The following is a 17,730-nucleotide window of genomic DNA, read 5'->3' as shown; positions in this document are numbered from 1 at the left end:
TTTACGTTGGAGAGTCATGCCCCATTTGTAGAAACCTTAGAGTAAGTAGAGGTATTGTGCTGAAGGCTTGGGTGGGTGTCTAGAGAGGTCACCCACCCAAGAGTTCCAGTCCCTGCTGGGGCCGGTCAGGGCAGCTGTCCCCGAGCAGTCACTCTGCACCGCAGATGGCGAAGGAATTTCGGTCCCTTTGCTTATTCATTCTCCTAACATTCAGGTGGTGGCTTTGGCAAAAGCCTCTTTGACCAGGCAAGTTCCCAGCTTAGTCACTTGATTGGAGCCACAGTACCTGAAATGATCTTTAGTGATCCTATTTCCCATGCGCTCTTTATTCTGTGGGAGGTAGAAAGTTATATTTTTTCCCAGAGGTCAGCTTAAGGGTGTGCTTGATGGAGATCAATCAGTGAGCATTGCTTCATGTTTATCATCAGTGTTCTCTTCCAATCCCTATGCCTTCTTCCACCCACCCTATTTGTTGTGCTTGATTAAGTACACGCATTTCATCTTCAAAATAAAAATTTATTCAGTCTGTAACAAGAACATTGAATCTGCACATTTGCGCACAAGTTCACATTTAAAAACAGCGGAGCACATCAGTAATAAAAAAATCTATGATACAAGTGGAACATCCCAATCACTATGAAGATTAAGGAAGGAGATGAGACCACTCTTTATATTCTGCTTCAAATGCCTCAAAAAGGTCCCAGAGATTCCAGGGAGCACCTGCTTCATTTAATAAAATGTGAGCATAAAAGTTTGGGGTGGCCTGGGGCAAAGGTAACAAGTCTATTGGACTATTTTTCCACATTTATAACAAGCCCTACAAAATAATGTAGAGAGAAAGAAAAAAGAGAAAGAAAGAAAGAAAAGAAAGGCACCTTAAGCTATACCAAGCAAACCAAGTCCAATAAAACATAAAAACCAACTCCCTGTGGCCTTCTTGACTGGGAAACATTTCAGGGCATTCCCCAGTTTACCGGCTCGGTCACCAGCTCCAGCGAAGCCCTGGACATTAGCTCTGCATGTGTATACAGGATGCTGCCGCCAGTGTCGTGGTGAGGACACATAGTCATATACCCCTTGGGGCCTGTTCAAGCCCACGGGGGGTGATTCCAGTTTAGAAATCCTGCCCTAGAACTCGGGCACTGAGAAAATGAGGCTGGTTCTCTTTCCACAGCAGGAGCCAGGCTGAGTCACCCTCCACTCCAGGCTGGAGGAGTACAGAAGCACCTTGCGAGAGCTCTCCATGGCAACCAGGGACCCCAAGCCCGGGAGAAGGGTTAGGAGTGTGCAGCTGCCTGCGTTGGCAGCAGGCTTTTTCCTAATATGGGGACCGGATGAGTTGAGACACCAAATACAGTTGTCTATACATGCCTTGTTCTTTTAGGTTGAAGGGGAAAACAAAGTCCAAGAGCCTCTTAAGTTGGATTGGTGACGAAAGAGCTAAAACTTCATCTCATCTACCATCCAAAAGCAAAACAAAATTAAACAAAAACGACACTAGCCATTCACCAGTACAACCATCACTGTAAGACACACCATCACTGAGGAGATGACGACTATTTCCGTACAGGGTGTTGGGCGGGAGTGCAGGACACAGATGGAAGTCAGCTCCAGGTTTTCCCCGCTCACCCGCGCGGGCTCACCATTACAGCCGTGCTCTGTGTGAGGGCTCACAGGACAGCCAGGTTTGGGTCCCTGGAGGAGGAGACTGAGCTGCCATCAAGATGATGCACGTTTTAATACTCACACAATGTAAACAAAGTATCCACAAATAGTTGTAAAAAAAAAAAAAAGCCAAAGAATGGCTTTATTTAAAAATGCCCTTAAAAGTGAACCATTTTGCATAATGCTTTCTTAAAACAAAACAAAACACTCCCACAAAAACATCTTTACCAAACATGCCTAGATCACTTCAGAACTGAATCCTCAGAAGGAACAGGTGAAGATTTCTGTGAGCTGCCACGTCTCAGAAGCTTCAGGTCTATCCAACAGCATCTGTCTGCGGCCCTTTCTCAGGAGGGGACCTCAGAACCTAGGCTGTCCTCCTCATGCTGTCCTTGGAGCTCTTGGTAATTCCCAAGATGAGAGAGAGGAGATACGGTAGGGATAAAGGTAGAGAACCAGGATAATGCTAGATAAAGAGTTGGAAGAGGCGAGATGCTAGGAATGATCCCAAACATTCAGAATCTGAAAGGCAACCAAAATGAGGAGAGATGAACGTTACTATACTACAGTACTACATTGTCTACTATATATACACTACTCCTAAGTGTTTCTAAAATTATAAAAGGGTAGGGGGTTTCTCTCCTTCCTACTGACCAGGTAGCCATCCAGATTACAGCTCAAAATCTGTGTGCTCCTGGGGCTTTTGCCCCATGCACCAAAATGTTACTTTTTACACACACACACACACACACACACACACACACACACACACACACACACTCCACAAAGAGAGGCACTGGGTCAAGGCCTTTCCTACTCATCTCTGTCAACCTACCAGACCTGCTGTCCCAGGCCTGGGTTTTCCATGAACAGGAAATAGAAATAGGCCACCCGAGATTATCAAAAGTTTGAAGAGAAGAGTCTGAAAAGTCCTTGATAGCTCATCCTGTTCTTTCCCTGGACATCGCTCAGTCATGTAAATAACATGAGAACACTCAGCGGTGTCAGGGCCTGAGAGGACTGGCAAACCCCTTGGCATTGGCTGGATTGCAGACCCTGTGTAGAAGACGTTTACTTAGGCAGGTAAACTGAATGATAAAAAATATTTTTAAAAAATGGAAGGCGAGCAGGAATGTTTCCTTTAATCCAGTGATCTTCAACTAGTGTGTGGCAAGAATTTTTAAAACCTGTAATACCTGATTATTTAGTCAGGGGCACTGACCTCTTTTCCCTTGGATTGTCAAAAAAACGACAACAGCCAACACAACAATAGCTGTGGGGTGTGAATGTCCTGTCTTGAACCATAAATATACAGGTCACAGAAAAGAGTTAGCTGCATCTTATTGGTCACGTCGCATAATAAGATTGTGTTCATTCTTGGTACCAGAAATCCTTATATACAAGTATAGGCACCTGATTTTTAAAAGTCACTTAGGAGCAAAAAGGGTAGGTAATTACTATTTTTAAAAATCAATCAAAATTATATCTATTTTTTGTCAGACTGGCAAAAAAATATATTTTTTGGTGTGCTGCAGAATTTTAGTAATTAGTTTATGTGTGCCATGAGATGAAAAAGGTTCAAAATTGCTGCTCTATTTTTTAAAAGAAAGTTTCTGTTTTTTTCCACAGCATTAGAAGGTTCCCTCCCATGTTTGTTGTTATTTAATGCAGTGAGACTGAGCATCAAACACAGGAGGGGAGAAGAGAGAACAGTACAGTTGTCTATCCTGCTTGTACTTCTTAACACAAGGAATGTCACCATCTCCAGGGAGTAACATGAATGGACTCCACTCCCTGAACCTCCAGGCAAATCCTCCTCTTCCCAGCCCTGCCAAAATGTCCTGTCCTTTCCCCATCAGAGTGGTGGTGGAGTTGCCTCAATAGGACAGGGCAGTTTAGACGGATGAGCCTCCTCACACTGGTATACACCACCCAACAAAGCACTTTACAACACATTCCGTATCCAGGAACCACAAAGCTGTGTGAATGTACATTTGACATTCAAGGAAACTATTTAGGGAAAGCATGGGTATATATAATTACTACACCATAAAGCAGGTTTCTACACGTACAGCAGATTTCTGTCCAATGTGCTTCCTGGCAGTGATGTCAGATGCAACTACGGCTTCCACCTGGCAGCTGAATTCACAGCTTCTCGAGCACTTGCGAGTGGCCTCAGTCCATTTCTTCTCTCTCCTCTGAGTCACCCTACTACCTGCCCCACCGCACACTGGCCTCTGACACCACTTTGACAGTCTGTGCAGCTGCCTTTTCCTCTCAGGGCTGTGATGAACCCAAAACCCAAAACTCAAGCCTGTCCTTGGTCAATCTCTCAACAATGTGGACATCAACCAAAGCAAACAGGAATCAAATTTGCAAACCTCTCCAGTTTTGATGAGGGTCCTCCATTCCAGTCTCAATATGTTTTCTGGAAGAGGCTGGTTTATGGCAGGTGCTGCTGTCCTAAGATCTCCACAGCGGCAGCAAAGCAGCGGCATCCTAAACGGACTCTGTGAGGCGCCTGCCCTTGGCGGAGGCCACCCTGCAGCCTCTCAGCCTAGTCCATGAGGAGCTTCCCCCTGGGGAAGCGGGAAGCCGTTGACACTCCCATACACTCCCCGGCTGTGGGTCAGTGAAGGCGAACAACTTTCTGGGATTTCAGTTGAGGATGCAGCTGTCAGTCAAACTGTGATCTAAAGGGAACCTTTAGGGGTTTCTCTGAAGAGGAAGTTACTAATGCATAATTTGGCAGGAGCTGGCAATTGGGAGCCTCCATTTAAACAATAAAACAACTGTCAATATACTCTACAGATTCCTACAACACCCATCAGTTTTATTTCTGTTGTCTTTTTCCAGTATTAACTCCTTAAAAAAAATAAATCAAAAAGACCCTCTGACATCAATAACAAAACACTGTAAGAATATGACATTATGTACATAAATACTGTGTAAAAACTAAAGAAATGACAAATCTTCCAGGAAAAGGGGGAAAAAAACTTATGTCAAGTGTTAACAGTGATAATATCAAAAAGAAAACTTTGCATTCAATGGAGGTTATACAAAAGTAATGTAACAATTCAAATGTCATCTATGAAATAAAACAAAACAGGCAGCATTGAGAGAAACAGCATGAGGGAGGAAAATAAATTGGAAAAAATATGGCCATTAAACTCAGAGGCCCACAGAATTATTCAAGTAATGGAAGGGTTAAAACCCTACATATGTATTCATTTTACAAGAACACATTGACTTTCAATTGCTATTTTTCAAACTTGTCCCTGTTGTGTCTCAGTTTCCCATTTCACCTCCTTCTTATGCTTTTCTCAACAGAGGACCTCTTGGATTTCATTTGGGGTTGACTTTTAATTTAATAAAAAATCTGATTTATTAACAAGTTTATAAAGCCAGCCATTATGATGCCTTTCTTTAACGATCCACTCTGGAACACCAGGAGAATGGATTCTGGAAGACCCTCTTTGAAAACAGCAGGACCTCCAAAGGGCTGGGGCTGGGGACCAGGCTGAGAGAGCGCTGATGTCCCCTGCTGTCCCATTGCCCTTCAGCCCACCTGAAGCATCAGGCCTGGAGAACAAGCCATCGTCACACTGGCCCAGGGGCAGCATTTTCAATTTCTGGCTTCACCCACACCCTCCCCATCTGCTTCCATCCTCAATCAAGCATGCATGCCTTTTCTCAGAGGGCAAAATGAGGAGCAGGTGGCAGTTGATTGAAAAACAGCAATTTGCCTTTGATAAAGGTGTTCTTTGAAAATGAGTATATTTTGAGGTTTGAAATTTCTAAAAATAAAAAATGATAAAATGGTCTTGCTGTCCAAATCAATCTCTCTCTCTCACACACAGAGGGAGAAAACCCCAAACTCTGCATGTGCCAGGAACAGTAAAATGACCAAAATGTTATAAAATTAACCGATAAAGTGCATGTTCCTTACATATTACACCTGCCCCTTTTATAAACATTTCTTTTAGAAAGTCACACGTGTAGGCTCAGAATCACATGGTATTATAGAAAGGGTTGGTTGTCCTTTTTTTATCACTTGCTTTTTTCAGTCTCCTTAGGGGGTGAGTTCTGTGGTGCTGCTGCCGGGGAGCCAAAGCCAGCCCTGGAGCTGGGCCCGCCCGCGGCAGCCCCTGGGTCTGCAGCAAAGGCAGGCCTCCTTCAGAACTAGTCAATTCCGGTCCTGCCTTGGGGAGCAAACACGGCTGACTGCAACCAAACTCTTTGGCATACTGTACAAGGGGCCTCTCCACTGGCTTGCTCTGCGCGATACACTCTGTTGTTTTAAGTTGCTCTATAAAATACTTGGTGGGCTCTGGGTTCTGGGGGGCATCTGAGTTTCCGGGGGGCCCCTGGGCCTCCATGGCACGCATGCCCGAGTCTGTTCTGATGAAGGGTTGAAGAAGTTTGAGATGAGGGGACTCAGAGGAGACAGGCTCCCTCTCCAGTAAACAGTCTTTGCACAGGTCCAAGTAACCTAACTTGGCGAGGGAAGCTGAACGCCTCATTTGGGATGGTTTGGGGAGCCCTATCTGGCAAATCGCTTGGGATTCAATTTCTTTAGCGTGTGCCTTCACCACACGGGGGCTGTGGCTAAGATCCTTTATATTGTCACTACTAGAGCTATGAGGGAGTCTACAGGCCACAGGTGGTGGGTCCAGTTTTTCTTGTAACTTCCCAATGTTGTCACTACATTTGCTAATTAAGCTTAGGTCTTCACTAGTTAACTGGGAGCCCTTATATGGCACTTCATTGCCGCTGGACAGGGGGCCCTCCTGACTCTCTTCCCAGTGCCCCGGCTCGGCACAGGGTTCACTGTCTGTGGTGCTGCTTTGCTCTGTGAAGCCTTCCAGGTGAACCATGGTCTGGGGATGCAGATAATCCAAGTTGGCAGATGGTACGTGGGTGGTGTGACTGACAAATGGCGCTGCTATGTCCAGGGCTGTTGCCGGGCCGTTGCCCCAGTCTTCAGGGCCGCTCAGGGTGGAGGTCGGGTCGGTGGGCCTGTTGTGCTCAGGAGAGGAAGGAGGCAGAGGTAGCCCTTTGGGGTACGGAGAAACCTGGTCGGGGCCCAGCGTCCTGTTCAGATTTTCATCTAGTGCACAGAGCACAGTGATGGGCTTCTCCACTTTCATTTTCCTCAGTCCTTGCTCCCCACTCTTTTCACTGGTGGCTACTTCACCCCCTGGCCCAGGGTGATTGGGGGATGTAACCGCGTGGGTATACTCAATGATTTCTATCTTCTTGGGAAAAGGGACTCCCTGTGTTTCAGATTCCTGGCATGAAACCACAGTCCGCTGCTCTTTCAGGACTCCTTGCTGTTTGGTTCTAGTCTCTGACTCCGAGCACTCCTGAGGAGCCTGCAAGGGGCAGAAGTCCGGCAGCTTGGGTGCTGGAACAGTGACATCTTGCTCACAATGCAGTATGGAGCCAGCCTCACATCCACTGGATTTCCCTTTGCTCTTGTTCATCTCTGGGTCCCTGGGCACAAACGGATGTCCTAGGGTGGCTTCATCACTCTTCCCTTTCGGTGCCAGGTCTGCCACAGAGGAATCATTCTTGGAATTCTTGCGGGCGGACAATGAAGTACAAGCAGGAGTAACACCGTGGTGCTCCTGCTCCTGCCGCAAGCGTTCCTCAAATTCCAAGGTGGCTCGTCTTACAGACCCAGGGTACCACTTGGCACCTGGGTGTATCCCTGGGCCCCCGAGCTCTTGTTCCCCCTCAGCTGGTTCTTCTTCTTCCAAGTCTGTGGTGGATGAGGGTACAGTTAGGCAGCCTTCTGGGTCCCACTTCCCCGAGTCTTTGGCTAGTTCAGGCTGGGCTGAGCAGGAACCCTCATTCGGCTCCAGATTTCCAGGTTTGTTCTCCGGGGCCTGGGCCCTCTCAAGGGGCATCTCATGGATGGAGTTCTTCTTTGGTGTATGGCATGGGTTGGATAAAATGTCTCCCTTTAGTTGAATCTGTCCAACTCCTTGACTGATAGATTCAATCTCAGTTACAATTTCTTTGACTGAAATTGCGTTCTCTGAGTGAGATTGCATGAAAATGTCTGGGCTGACCAGTTCTGAAATTGCCTAAGAAGAAAACATAGTGAGATGGTTATGGCGAATTGTAGTCTAATGGAAAATGCCAGATTTTTTGATTACTAATCCTTGGATCCAAGAGAACCTTCTGGCTAATGAGGACACAAATTGTGGAGTGCCTGGGACTGTCCTCTGCCGAGAGCTGTACTCTGACCATCTGTTTCGTTGTACAAGGAAAAACAGATTCATCAAAGGCAGAGATACAAAATTAGTTACAGGTTGTATCACTGTCTACTGAACTTTCTGTTCTGTTTACTCAAACAGGATGCCAATCTAATATCTTGCTCCAAAAATGAACAGCAAATAGCGTTGGTGGCTTCTAATTTTCCTAAGACCATGAGCCTTCAGAACTTAGATCAGACTGGGGAAATAAAATCTTTTCTCTCTGGCCTATATCAACTTCCAGTCAGAGCCTAAGCTAGTTCGAGGGGAAGAGTTCCATTCAAGGGCTCAGTGCCCACCTTAAATATGCCCAGTGTTAGACAAGGTCAGGTTGAGGCTATCATCTGATGTCTGATTTGGAGACTCACTGCTCTCTTCTCTCTTCTGTGTTGCCAGTTTTTTTTCACGTCCTCGCACTTCTAGCAGCAGCATCCCAGCACGTGAGGGCACTATGTATCTGATCATACAATTCCTAAGTGTCACATGGCTCCTCCTGGGAAATGTTTACTTGGCTTATGCAGCCACGTGCCTGAGAAAACTTAGAAACCGTGACTCGCTGACATTTTATTATTCTACCAGTTATGAATTTCCAGTTGTATTTAGAACAAGGCCAAAGAAAACTGGCCAATGCAAAATCAAGTCCTTTTGTAAAAAAAAAAAAAAGAACTTCAAAATCTGGAAATGGCCCCTGGACACTTCTTAAAGTGACATCATTATTACCATCCATCTACTTTAACATTTTTATAAGCCTTCAAAGTACAATATTTCCCTAGTAATTGTTCTGGTCTTTCCCCTTCAGAAGAGTCAGAGCTAGTACAAACTAACAAGGTCAGTTATGCCTTTGGGAGAAATGTGCTGGGACATCAGGCGGAGGCAAACTTGCCAAGCCTGGGAGAAAAGCCATAGCAGGCCGGTGTGTACATGGGCTGTGGAGGGAGTGCTCATATGACCAGGGACTGTGCAAAAAAGCTATTTCTGTCAGAGCTGCTACACCCATTGGTCCAAAGGAGAGCTCAAGCATTCAGATTTCCTAGTGGACTCAAAACAGAGGGACAGCCTTTGGGAAGAGGAGAGGACAACAACTACCCTCACATGGTTAAAAAGAGAGAGAACAGATGAATAATGGACAAGGTATAACTATAAGTAGATAAACATCAGAAGATGTCAGCTCCACGGAGTTCATTCAGTGAGGTTTGGTATGTTAGAGTAAATTCGTCACCATTTATTTTCCAACTACTATAATATTGATTAAAATGCATCCTAATTTCAGAAGTGTCAAAATGAGAATAAGTGTGAGCCTTACAAATAGTGATATACAGTAATTCTTTCCCTAGTCTGCAATGGTTCCCAAGAGCTCATATGCCACTGAGAAGAATCTTAGAATTCTGTCTGCTCTCAAATCACTTCCACAAACCATCCCTCAACTCCTGAATACCACAGGGTCTGAGTCGAGGAACAATTCAGAAACATTATTAACAGAAGAACTCAGCATGGGATTTAGGTGCTACTCCAACAACTATTTACACATGTCTAGTCTTAGACTTTTCTGAGACAGAAAGACTTTTCCAAACAAACCCATCTTTTCAGAGAGACACAAGTCTCACTCAGGCAGCATGTGAGTCCCTAGCACTTCATTATGGGTAAGATTTGATCGGAACGGCAGAGGCCCAGGGAGGGGACCGCTCTTTGTTCAGCCAAGAGTTTTTTTGTTTTGTTAATCCCTTCTTTCCTCATCCCCTCAGAAATGGTTTCCAATGGCACCAAAAACCTGAAAAGATAAATTCTTCAAAAGGCAACTGATTAAAAAAAATATTTAAACCCTGTTTTTAAGGAAAGTCTCAGCCAGACTTTCTCTCCCACACTGCCGTCCTAAATCTTGAGCCACATTAAAAAGAAAGTGAACATAGTAGAGTCCCAAATATTTTGTCTTAGAAGAGAATGTCTTATGTGGAGAACTATAAAGAAAGCTTTTACCTTTGACTGTTCCTCATCTATTGACGATTCTTCAGATGCATGGGGAGTGTTACTCAAAGAGCTGCTTCTCTGGTCCTCAGCTGTCACTTCGGAAGGGGCTACTTCTACCACTGACAGTCGACAGCTTTCACTCCTTCCTCCACCCAGTTCCTCCATCCTTGAGTGGGAGAAAGATCGTGACCGGGTTTCTTGAGAAAGCTCTACAAACTTCTCTAGGGCACTAAAAAAATCAATGCGATCTGTACTAAAATCTGAGACTTCAGCCTGGCAACTGGGTTGGGGGCTTGGTGACTCAGGATCAGGGGACATGGGGAGGTCTTTCAGGCGAGATGTCAATTCTTCCATTGGCAGTAAGTGGACGTTCATGTCTGCTTTCAATGCATCTGTCTCCAAATCTTCAACTGTTAAGTCTGAGAACTTGTTGGGCATTTCTGGGGCCTGTCCAGGTTGGATTAAGGCTTTGGATCCATGGCAGTTGTCAAGGGGGAATTTTGATTCATTGAGACAACACCCTGATGTACATCCATTGATGTCATTTAGGTTTAATTCATCTTCAATCTGTCCGGCATGAAATTCCCTAGAAGTAAACTCCAAGCAGATCACTCTTTCTTTGGTACACAGGCCTTTCTGATTTTCATCTTGTGGGACAACATGTTCCACGAAGACAGGAGGTATGGATGGGTGACCTTCCATGGTCTTTACTTCGGCAATCTGGTCTGCTGAGGTGGTGATCTCCTTCTTGTTGAGTTCTAGCCCTGGCTTGCAGATGGGTTCATGGTGGTCTGAGAGGTCGCTATCTGAATGAGATCTCCAGAGCTTGTTATGCCGCTGTTTGCTGTAGAGGACACACACAAGAAACATTTTAGTCTGGTCTGTGAAAACAATCAGCACCCTCCCAGGAAACCGCTCCCAGATAAACTTAAAACGTAACCTGCAAAATGCTTTGTTAATGCCCAATGGTAGTAGGCAAAAAACATTTGCTTAATTTAACTAACAGCAAAAACAAAAGCAAAGCAAAAACAACAAAAACAAATAAATATGAGATCTCACTTTTTAACCTATTCGACTGACAAGAGCTAACCTGGTTGCTAGCAGCTAGTGTTATTGAGAGTTTGGCCAAGCAAGCCCTCTCACATACTACTATTGGGAGGAATAAGAATCTTTAAGAGTGAACTCTGGCAATAGTTCTCAAAATTTAACCCTTTAACCAGCAATTTTTCCTTCAAGAATTTTTCTTGGAGTATTACTACAATAAGTGCATAGAGATATATTAAAAGGATGCTCACTGTAATGCTGTGGTCCTAAAACATCAGACACCAAAAGAAAAAAAAAGACTTATTTAAATTACAGTCCATACACCTCTATGCTATGAGGCTGGTAAAAAAAAAAAAAGTCAGGTATTTTAGTAGAATGATGTCCAAGGTACACTATCAAGCAAAAAAGCATGTTGAACACAGTTGAAATGGTCAGCTCCCACGTTAGAATAAGTATAGGAACATATCTGGAGGAACATCTCCAAACTGGTAACAGTTCTTTCAAGGGAAGGTAAAACTACTTTTGGGGAGGGCTTTACTTTCTATACTCTGCATTTCCGTAATTTTTGAAATTATAAAATAATGAGCATGTTTATCATTCATTAATAATCAGAAAAAAAACCTAGAACAAAACAGCACTTGAGTAATACAAGGTGAAACAGTCTATGGAAGCTCATTACAAATCCTCATAATGGGGGTGAAGAGCTGATATAGGATTAATCACTGACATGAAAGTGTGAGGAGGGTGGTGATCTTTCTTGAATTAGAAGACAAAGATGAGGCTAGTAAACCTGGCAAAGAAGGTTGGTAACAGAATGGAAGAGAATTAGCAGAGAGTACAGCCCCTTTCATAAGGATCTTTGGATAAAAACCATCAGGCTAGGGCGACACCTGGAAAAGCAGATGGGCCAAAGGAAGACCACACACATCCATCCATCCTTTGGTTTATTTTATGGAGGGAAGGTCTGATGTGGGAAAGGTATTTCATTTCAAACCGCACTCTTGAACAAAGAAGCACAGTTCTCAAAGCTCTAGCCAAAAAGAGAAAGGTGGCCCTGTGGCTGGTCAGGATCGCCTGCCCAGGGAATAGGTCACTAACTGGTTTCTGAGGGATGGTTTCCATGACTTACAAGTTGATGAAGAGTGACCTAACCGCAGGGTAAAATGGGCAACAGCCCAAAACAACTTATCCTGGGCTCAGGGCCACGCCTGCCTCAGAGGCCTGTAAATCTCTGCTGAGTCATGTGCCTGCACTAATGTGAACCCCTGTTTGTTCTCAAGTCTGCACCTGCTCTCAGTTCCCCGTGCCTGTCTGCTGCTTGGGTGGGGATCTTTCTGACTCAGGCCTGCACAGCAAAAGGATGCTTTTCTGAGTAGGTCAATCTGTTTATGAAGACAAGCTATAACCAATCAGTTGGGTGTAAGGTAGGGTTTTCACTCTTTTCAAGTTGCAAGAACTCAGCCACCCCTAGGAGGAGACAACATATCACACATCCCAAATGAGTGAATGGCTATGTGGAGGAGCAAGCCGACTGGTTGGATAGATGAGGCCTAACAGAGACCAACCAATGCCAATGTGCTTCCCTTTCAAGTTTCTTTTTTCATATATAGACACCCTTGTTTCCTGATCTAAGTACGACTGTGTTCTCCAATTTCCAGCCCTCACCTATATAAGCATGTTCAAACCTGCACCGATTCCTCTTAGCCACCGTGGCAGGACAATTCCCATCATGCAAATGACTAGGAAGACATCTCAGGGAGTGGCTCTCACCCTTCTAATAATGTAAAAGAACATCTTGTCAGTCAACAGGCAAATGGGATGTTTTCATGACCCCAAGAACCCAAAGGTATGATTTTTAAAACTGCCTGCAAATCACAAACCAATCAGGAGGGAACGAGACACTGAAGTTACGCTAATAGGCACAAACAGTGCATGCTGCAGCGGAACTGGCTGGCATCATTTCCCAGCAGGATTTCTTTCTCTTCCTGGAGGAGATAATCACCAGAAAATATTGGGTCAGGGCTCTGGAATTACACTGACACCTACTTGTAAAGGAGAAAGAAAACCCCAATCTGAAGATAGGTCTGATTCTGCCGCGTGTTTCATTTTTGCAATAGGACCTGCATGGAGAGTGTGGTAGGCAGCTCTTGGATACGATCAAGATACCACCAGGGCCTCTGAAGCACTGCTGCTCCATGGGCCCTTCCTGATCCCTTCCCTCCACGCTCCCCCTCAGGGCTTATTAACCTCTGTACTGAATTTTGTGCTTAGCATTGCCTTTCATTTTTTTTTTTCTTTAGAGTCGCCACGTTTTGTTCTTAATGATATACTGCTCAGGTTAGCCTGTTTTGAAGTTTATATAAATGAAATACTGTATGGATTCTACAACTGTTTTGTTGCCTAACTCTCTGTTTTTAAGATTCATCGATGTGCATAGCTGTAATTTCAGAGAGAAATTTATTTACCCATCCTGTTGATGAGCAGTTCTGGCTATTACAAACAATACTGCATGGGCATTCCTGTGCCTGGTGCACACTTTGGTTTCTCAAAGATGTTTTATATAGAGGAACAGAAAGGTGGGTCACAGGGCATGTATAAATCAGATTTTACCTAGGAACACCAAACTGTTTCCCAGCAAAGCTTTTTCCCAAGCCAGTTTAAATGCTCCTTCACTAGTTGGAATAGATGGAAGGCATTAGATCATATTTATTATTTTAAACTGTTAATATTTAAATCCAGCTGACATCCCCCACCTGGTTCCAGGTAGGTAGCAAGTAAACAAGTTGCCAAAAAGAACTTCAGAGCTGGTTTGTGGTCTGGATGATGCAACCAACTCCAGTTCTCTTCCACCTTGAGTGGCCTTTAACCTGAGTAAGAATTTGGCCTTTTACTTAGTAAATGGATAAGAAGGAAATGTAAATGACAGGATGCACATGATAGCCCATTTTCCTGTCTTGATTTGCTTTCTTTCATATTGTTATATGTTTGGGAAAGCACTAATTCTATTGGAGAAAGTTATATAGAGGAAAATATTGCTAAAAATAGAATATCAGTTATAGTAAAATCAGACTGTTTATGGTTACTTCTTAGGGCATTAGGCAGCCTGTAGAAAGGAGAAGAAAGAGAAAAAGCTTCAATTGAGCATTCTCTGTGTGCTGTGCTTTAAGAATATTTTTCTGAAAAGCTATTAAGAAAATCTTTAAAAAAAGAAAAGAAAAAGAAAAGAAAATCCTTTAAATGTTGATTGTGATTGGTTGTCACCTGACCAGGCCCACATCCTTTTATTCTCGGGTTCCCTCCTGCTGGCTCACTACTGTGCACCAGCTAACTAGGCTCAATGTCTCTACCAGCAAAGCCAGAGTAAAAGACAACTCTACCTCCTCTGGCCCTGGAGACAGCGGTGTTCAAAGAATCAAAACTGACATCTATGAGGACATGTGGCAAAAACTCTCCCTGGCCACCACCCAGTTTTTCCTCCTTGCCTTATACCCTGGAACCTAATATCACAGACACATGGTCAGCTTGCAAAAGCCTGAAATCCGAACTTGTCTAATGGAACATAAATCTGCCAGATACCTGCATGATCAGAGTCGAGAATAACAAACAGGGCTGCTGGCTATTCAATGGAGGATTTCAACACACACACACACACACACACACACACACACACACACACACACACTCCTCCTGCCTCATTCCCCGACTATAAAAAATAAAATTAGATATGAATAATACCAGTGTCTTTATGATATCCTTTAGGTCTAAGGGAGAATATTAAATATTAGACTTCTCCAGACTCTTAAAGACACACTGAAATATGCAAAAAATCCCTTGTATTTCAGAGGGGCTATATCTGTTTGGCCCACAGCCTCACATTTTGATTAAGAGATTGCAACTAATTCATAAATCACTTTGCTAAACCTCTCTTCTACTAACCAAGAGGTAAAAGTACCAAGCTAAGAGACTCACAAAGAGTCTGCCATCTCAAATTAAGTACTCAGTGCCACCCTGGACAACCATGTGGCTAGAGAATCTAGGCTCGAAGCTCCGTCTCTCTGAGAAAACCACCACATGCTTCCTGGGAGGAGATACGAAACACAAGACTTAAGTAGCTGGGTAGGAAATGGAATTTCTTTGCAAATAGAATGAGTGGGACTTTTCTAAGGACTGTCCTCTCCTGGTTACCTAAGCTGCAAAGCTAGTCAGAGCTCCAGACAATCACAGGAGTCTGGGGCTTCTTCGCTTTTCTAAGCAGGCACTCAGGGTTGTGCAAGAATCTGCTGGGCCCAATTCACTTGGCAGTTAGCTTGGCAGGTAGCCTGCAAGTGCCATTTCTGACAACACCTCATAGACTGCAGACCCTAGTGGCTGCTCACTCAGCAGGCACTCCCACGCTTTCCCCTCGCTGGTGGAAGCCGGATTTGGTCGGGGTATTCAGTGTCCCTTGGGTTCAGGGAATGCAGTACTTCCCTAGCACCAGAGCGTGAATGTGAATTTGTTTAAAGCCAGCCCAGGAAATTCCATTTTCCTGGCCAGTGATTAGTTTTAACCACATGACCCAGTCCTGGCCAATGAGTCCTGTGGAGAAGTCTATTGAGGAGGTTCTGGGAAAGGTCTCCCCCATAACTGAAATGCCCATTCCTTCAGCCAGATGCTGTGGAATTTACATGTAGATGCCTAGAAATGTGGCCGACATATGGCAATCATGCGGAGACAAGTTCAAGGACCAAGCCATTAACCAGAGAAGAAAGATGAAGAGTACCCAAGTCCCTGATTACATCACCGAGCCATTACAGAGTCTAGTTCTGGGCTTCCTGTTACAAGTGATGGCACATGGTACAACTTTTAAAAATACCTAAAGCTTGGTGTTGGGCCAAATGTCTTTTTAAAAAAATATATATTTTTATTGATTTCAGAGAGGAAGGGAGAGGGAGAGAGATAGAAACATCAATGATGAGAGAGAATCATTGATCGGCTGCCTCCTGTACGCCTCCTACTGAGGATCAAGCCCGCAACCTGGGCATGTGCCCGTGACCCTTCAGTCTGCAGGCCGACGCTCCATCCACTGAGCCAAACTGGCTATGGCTATGCTGCCCTTTTTACCCTCATTTAAGATTTTCCTGAAATTTCTTTAACACCTAAGAAAACCACATACACTAAAAAACCCAACCTAACAGCTTGCAGTAGCCTGAGATTCCAGAATAAATACTGAAATTGGCAGGACACATAGTATCCTTCCTCTCAGTGGGTCACGTGAGGACACTGCCTAACATCCGTCATGTGTCTGGGAATATATAATATTTATATCTCAACCAAACCTCAGATGCCTCTTTCTTGTGCCAAAAAGAACTGCTGTGCTCTACCTTCTGATCTAATCTAAAAATGTCATCAATATCTGGCCCCAAAGACCTATAAATTCTTATTAAGTGGAGGAGATTTTCATAGCCTCCCAGCCTCCTAAGAGAACAGCTCAGAGGAAACCATGCCAAGTGCTGAGTAAATGGGAGGGTTTTTTAGTGGAAACCATAATGCTGTGCTGTGACCACATTTTCACAATACTTTGGGGTTGGAGGGTGGTCCCTCTGCCTGGATAGGCTAGAAGGCTCTTTAATATTTTGTTCAGGGGAAACACAGCCCAGATTCAAGAGTCAAGACCAAGTCATGAGACTTACTGGAGTTAAACTCTGGTACTAGGCCCCAATGCTTCTAGGCAGCTGTGCCTTCACCCTAACAAAACCAACGAGAACATGCCTGCATGGCAACAACGAAGCAAAATCTAGCACTCCACAGAACTTCAACATGTGGCATCTCTGGAAGCTGATCGTTAAATCCAGCTTAATACCTGAATCTTTTCCCCCAGAGCAGCTGAAGGTGGCTTTCACCACCAAAGGTGTAATAAATAATGCAGTGAAACAAATTATTCATTTTATAACCAATTACCAACTTACTGATGGAACAGCTAGTTCTGATTGAGACAAGAAAATGTTCAAGACCTAGTACTGGGTCGACAGAGAAAGACAAATACTGTATGGTCTCACCTACTTGTGGAATCAAAAAAAGCTGAACTCAGAAACAGACAGTGGAGTGCTGGCTATCAGGAGTAGGGGTTGGGAGAAACGAGTAGATACTGGCCAAAGGGTACAAACTTCTAGTTACAAGATTGTCAAGTTCTGGAGAATCTAATGTATGGCATGGTGATAACAGCTAATGCTTTATTATATACTTGATGTTGCTAAGAGAGATCTTAAATATTTTTACCACAAAAAAGAAATGTGTAAAGGGATGGAGATGTTAGCTAATGCTATGGTGGTAAGCTGTTTGCAATGTATAAATGTATCAAATCAACACACTGTACAGCCTAAATTTACACAATACTATATGTCAATTATATCTTAACTAGAGGCCCAATGCATGAAATTTGTGCAAGGGGCTTGGCCCTTGCAGCCACGGCTTTGTCCGAAAGGACGTCTGGTCTAATTAGCATATTATGCTTTTATTAGTATAAAAGGTAAACCTGGGGGAAAAGGAATAAGTGATGGTTAAGTGCAGTTTAAGTGCTCAGTATATGTTGTTACAGTTGAAAGGTAAGATAATGTCAACTGTTTCTGTAGGTATTGAGTTTATAAATAATTTTTCCTTTGTAATTTTTTTTTTGCATTTTTACAAAGCATATACAGGATGGGGCATACACAGGCTTCCAGTTATTTGTATGGAAAATAATACAGTGATTAATAACCTCTCTCTTCCTCTCCCTTCCTCTCTCTCTCTAGAACCAATGAAAAGCACATCCTCG

The 17,730-nt window shown here is 43.9% G+C and overlaps 1 protein-coding gene across 21 annotated transcripts in view; it reads right to left on the bottom strand.

Annotated features, from left to right (window-relative positions):
* Positions 1 to 1,857: 1,857 nt before the first annotated feature.
* SSH2 (slingshot protein phosphatase 2) overlaps positions 1,858 to 17,730 on the bottom strand; it is a 223,231-nt gene continuing 207,358 nt past the window's right edge. For 20 of the 21 annotated variants that reach the window (XM_059669262.1, XM_059669275.1, XM_059669270.1 and 17 more), the window contains 2 exons: positions 9,903 to 10,737; positions 1,858 to 7,757 (listed from right to left, as the gene is read on the bottom strand). In XM_059669262.1, coding sequence (XP_059525245.1) covers positions 5,676 to 7,757; positions 9,903 to 10,737 — 2,917 coding nt within the window. In that variant the 3' untranslated portion in view covers positions 1,858 to 5,675. The remainder of the gene's footprint in view (positions 7,758 to 9,902; positions 10,738 to 17,730) is intronic. The other variant, XR_009449134.1, reaches the window with a different exon arrangement.

The sequence above is a fragment of the Myotis daubentonii genome, chromosome 16, assembly GCF_963259705.1.
Source record: "Myotis daubentonii chromosome 16, mMyoDau2.1, whole genome shotgun sequence".
NCBI lineage: Eukaryota > Metazoa > Chordata > Mammalia > Chiroptera > Vespertilionidae > Myotis > Myotis daubentonii.
Note: the sequence above shows the minus strand (reverse complement) of the source record. Positions and strands in the feature narration are given on the sequence as shown.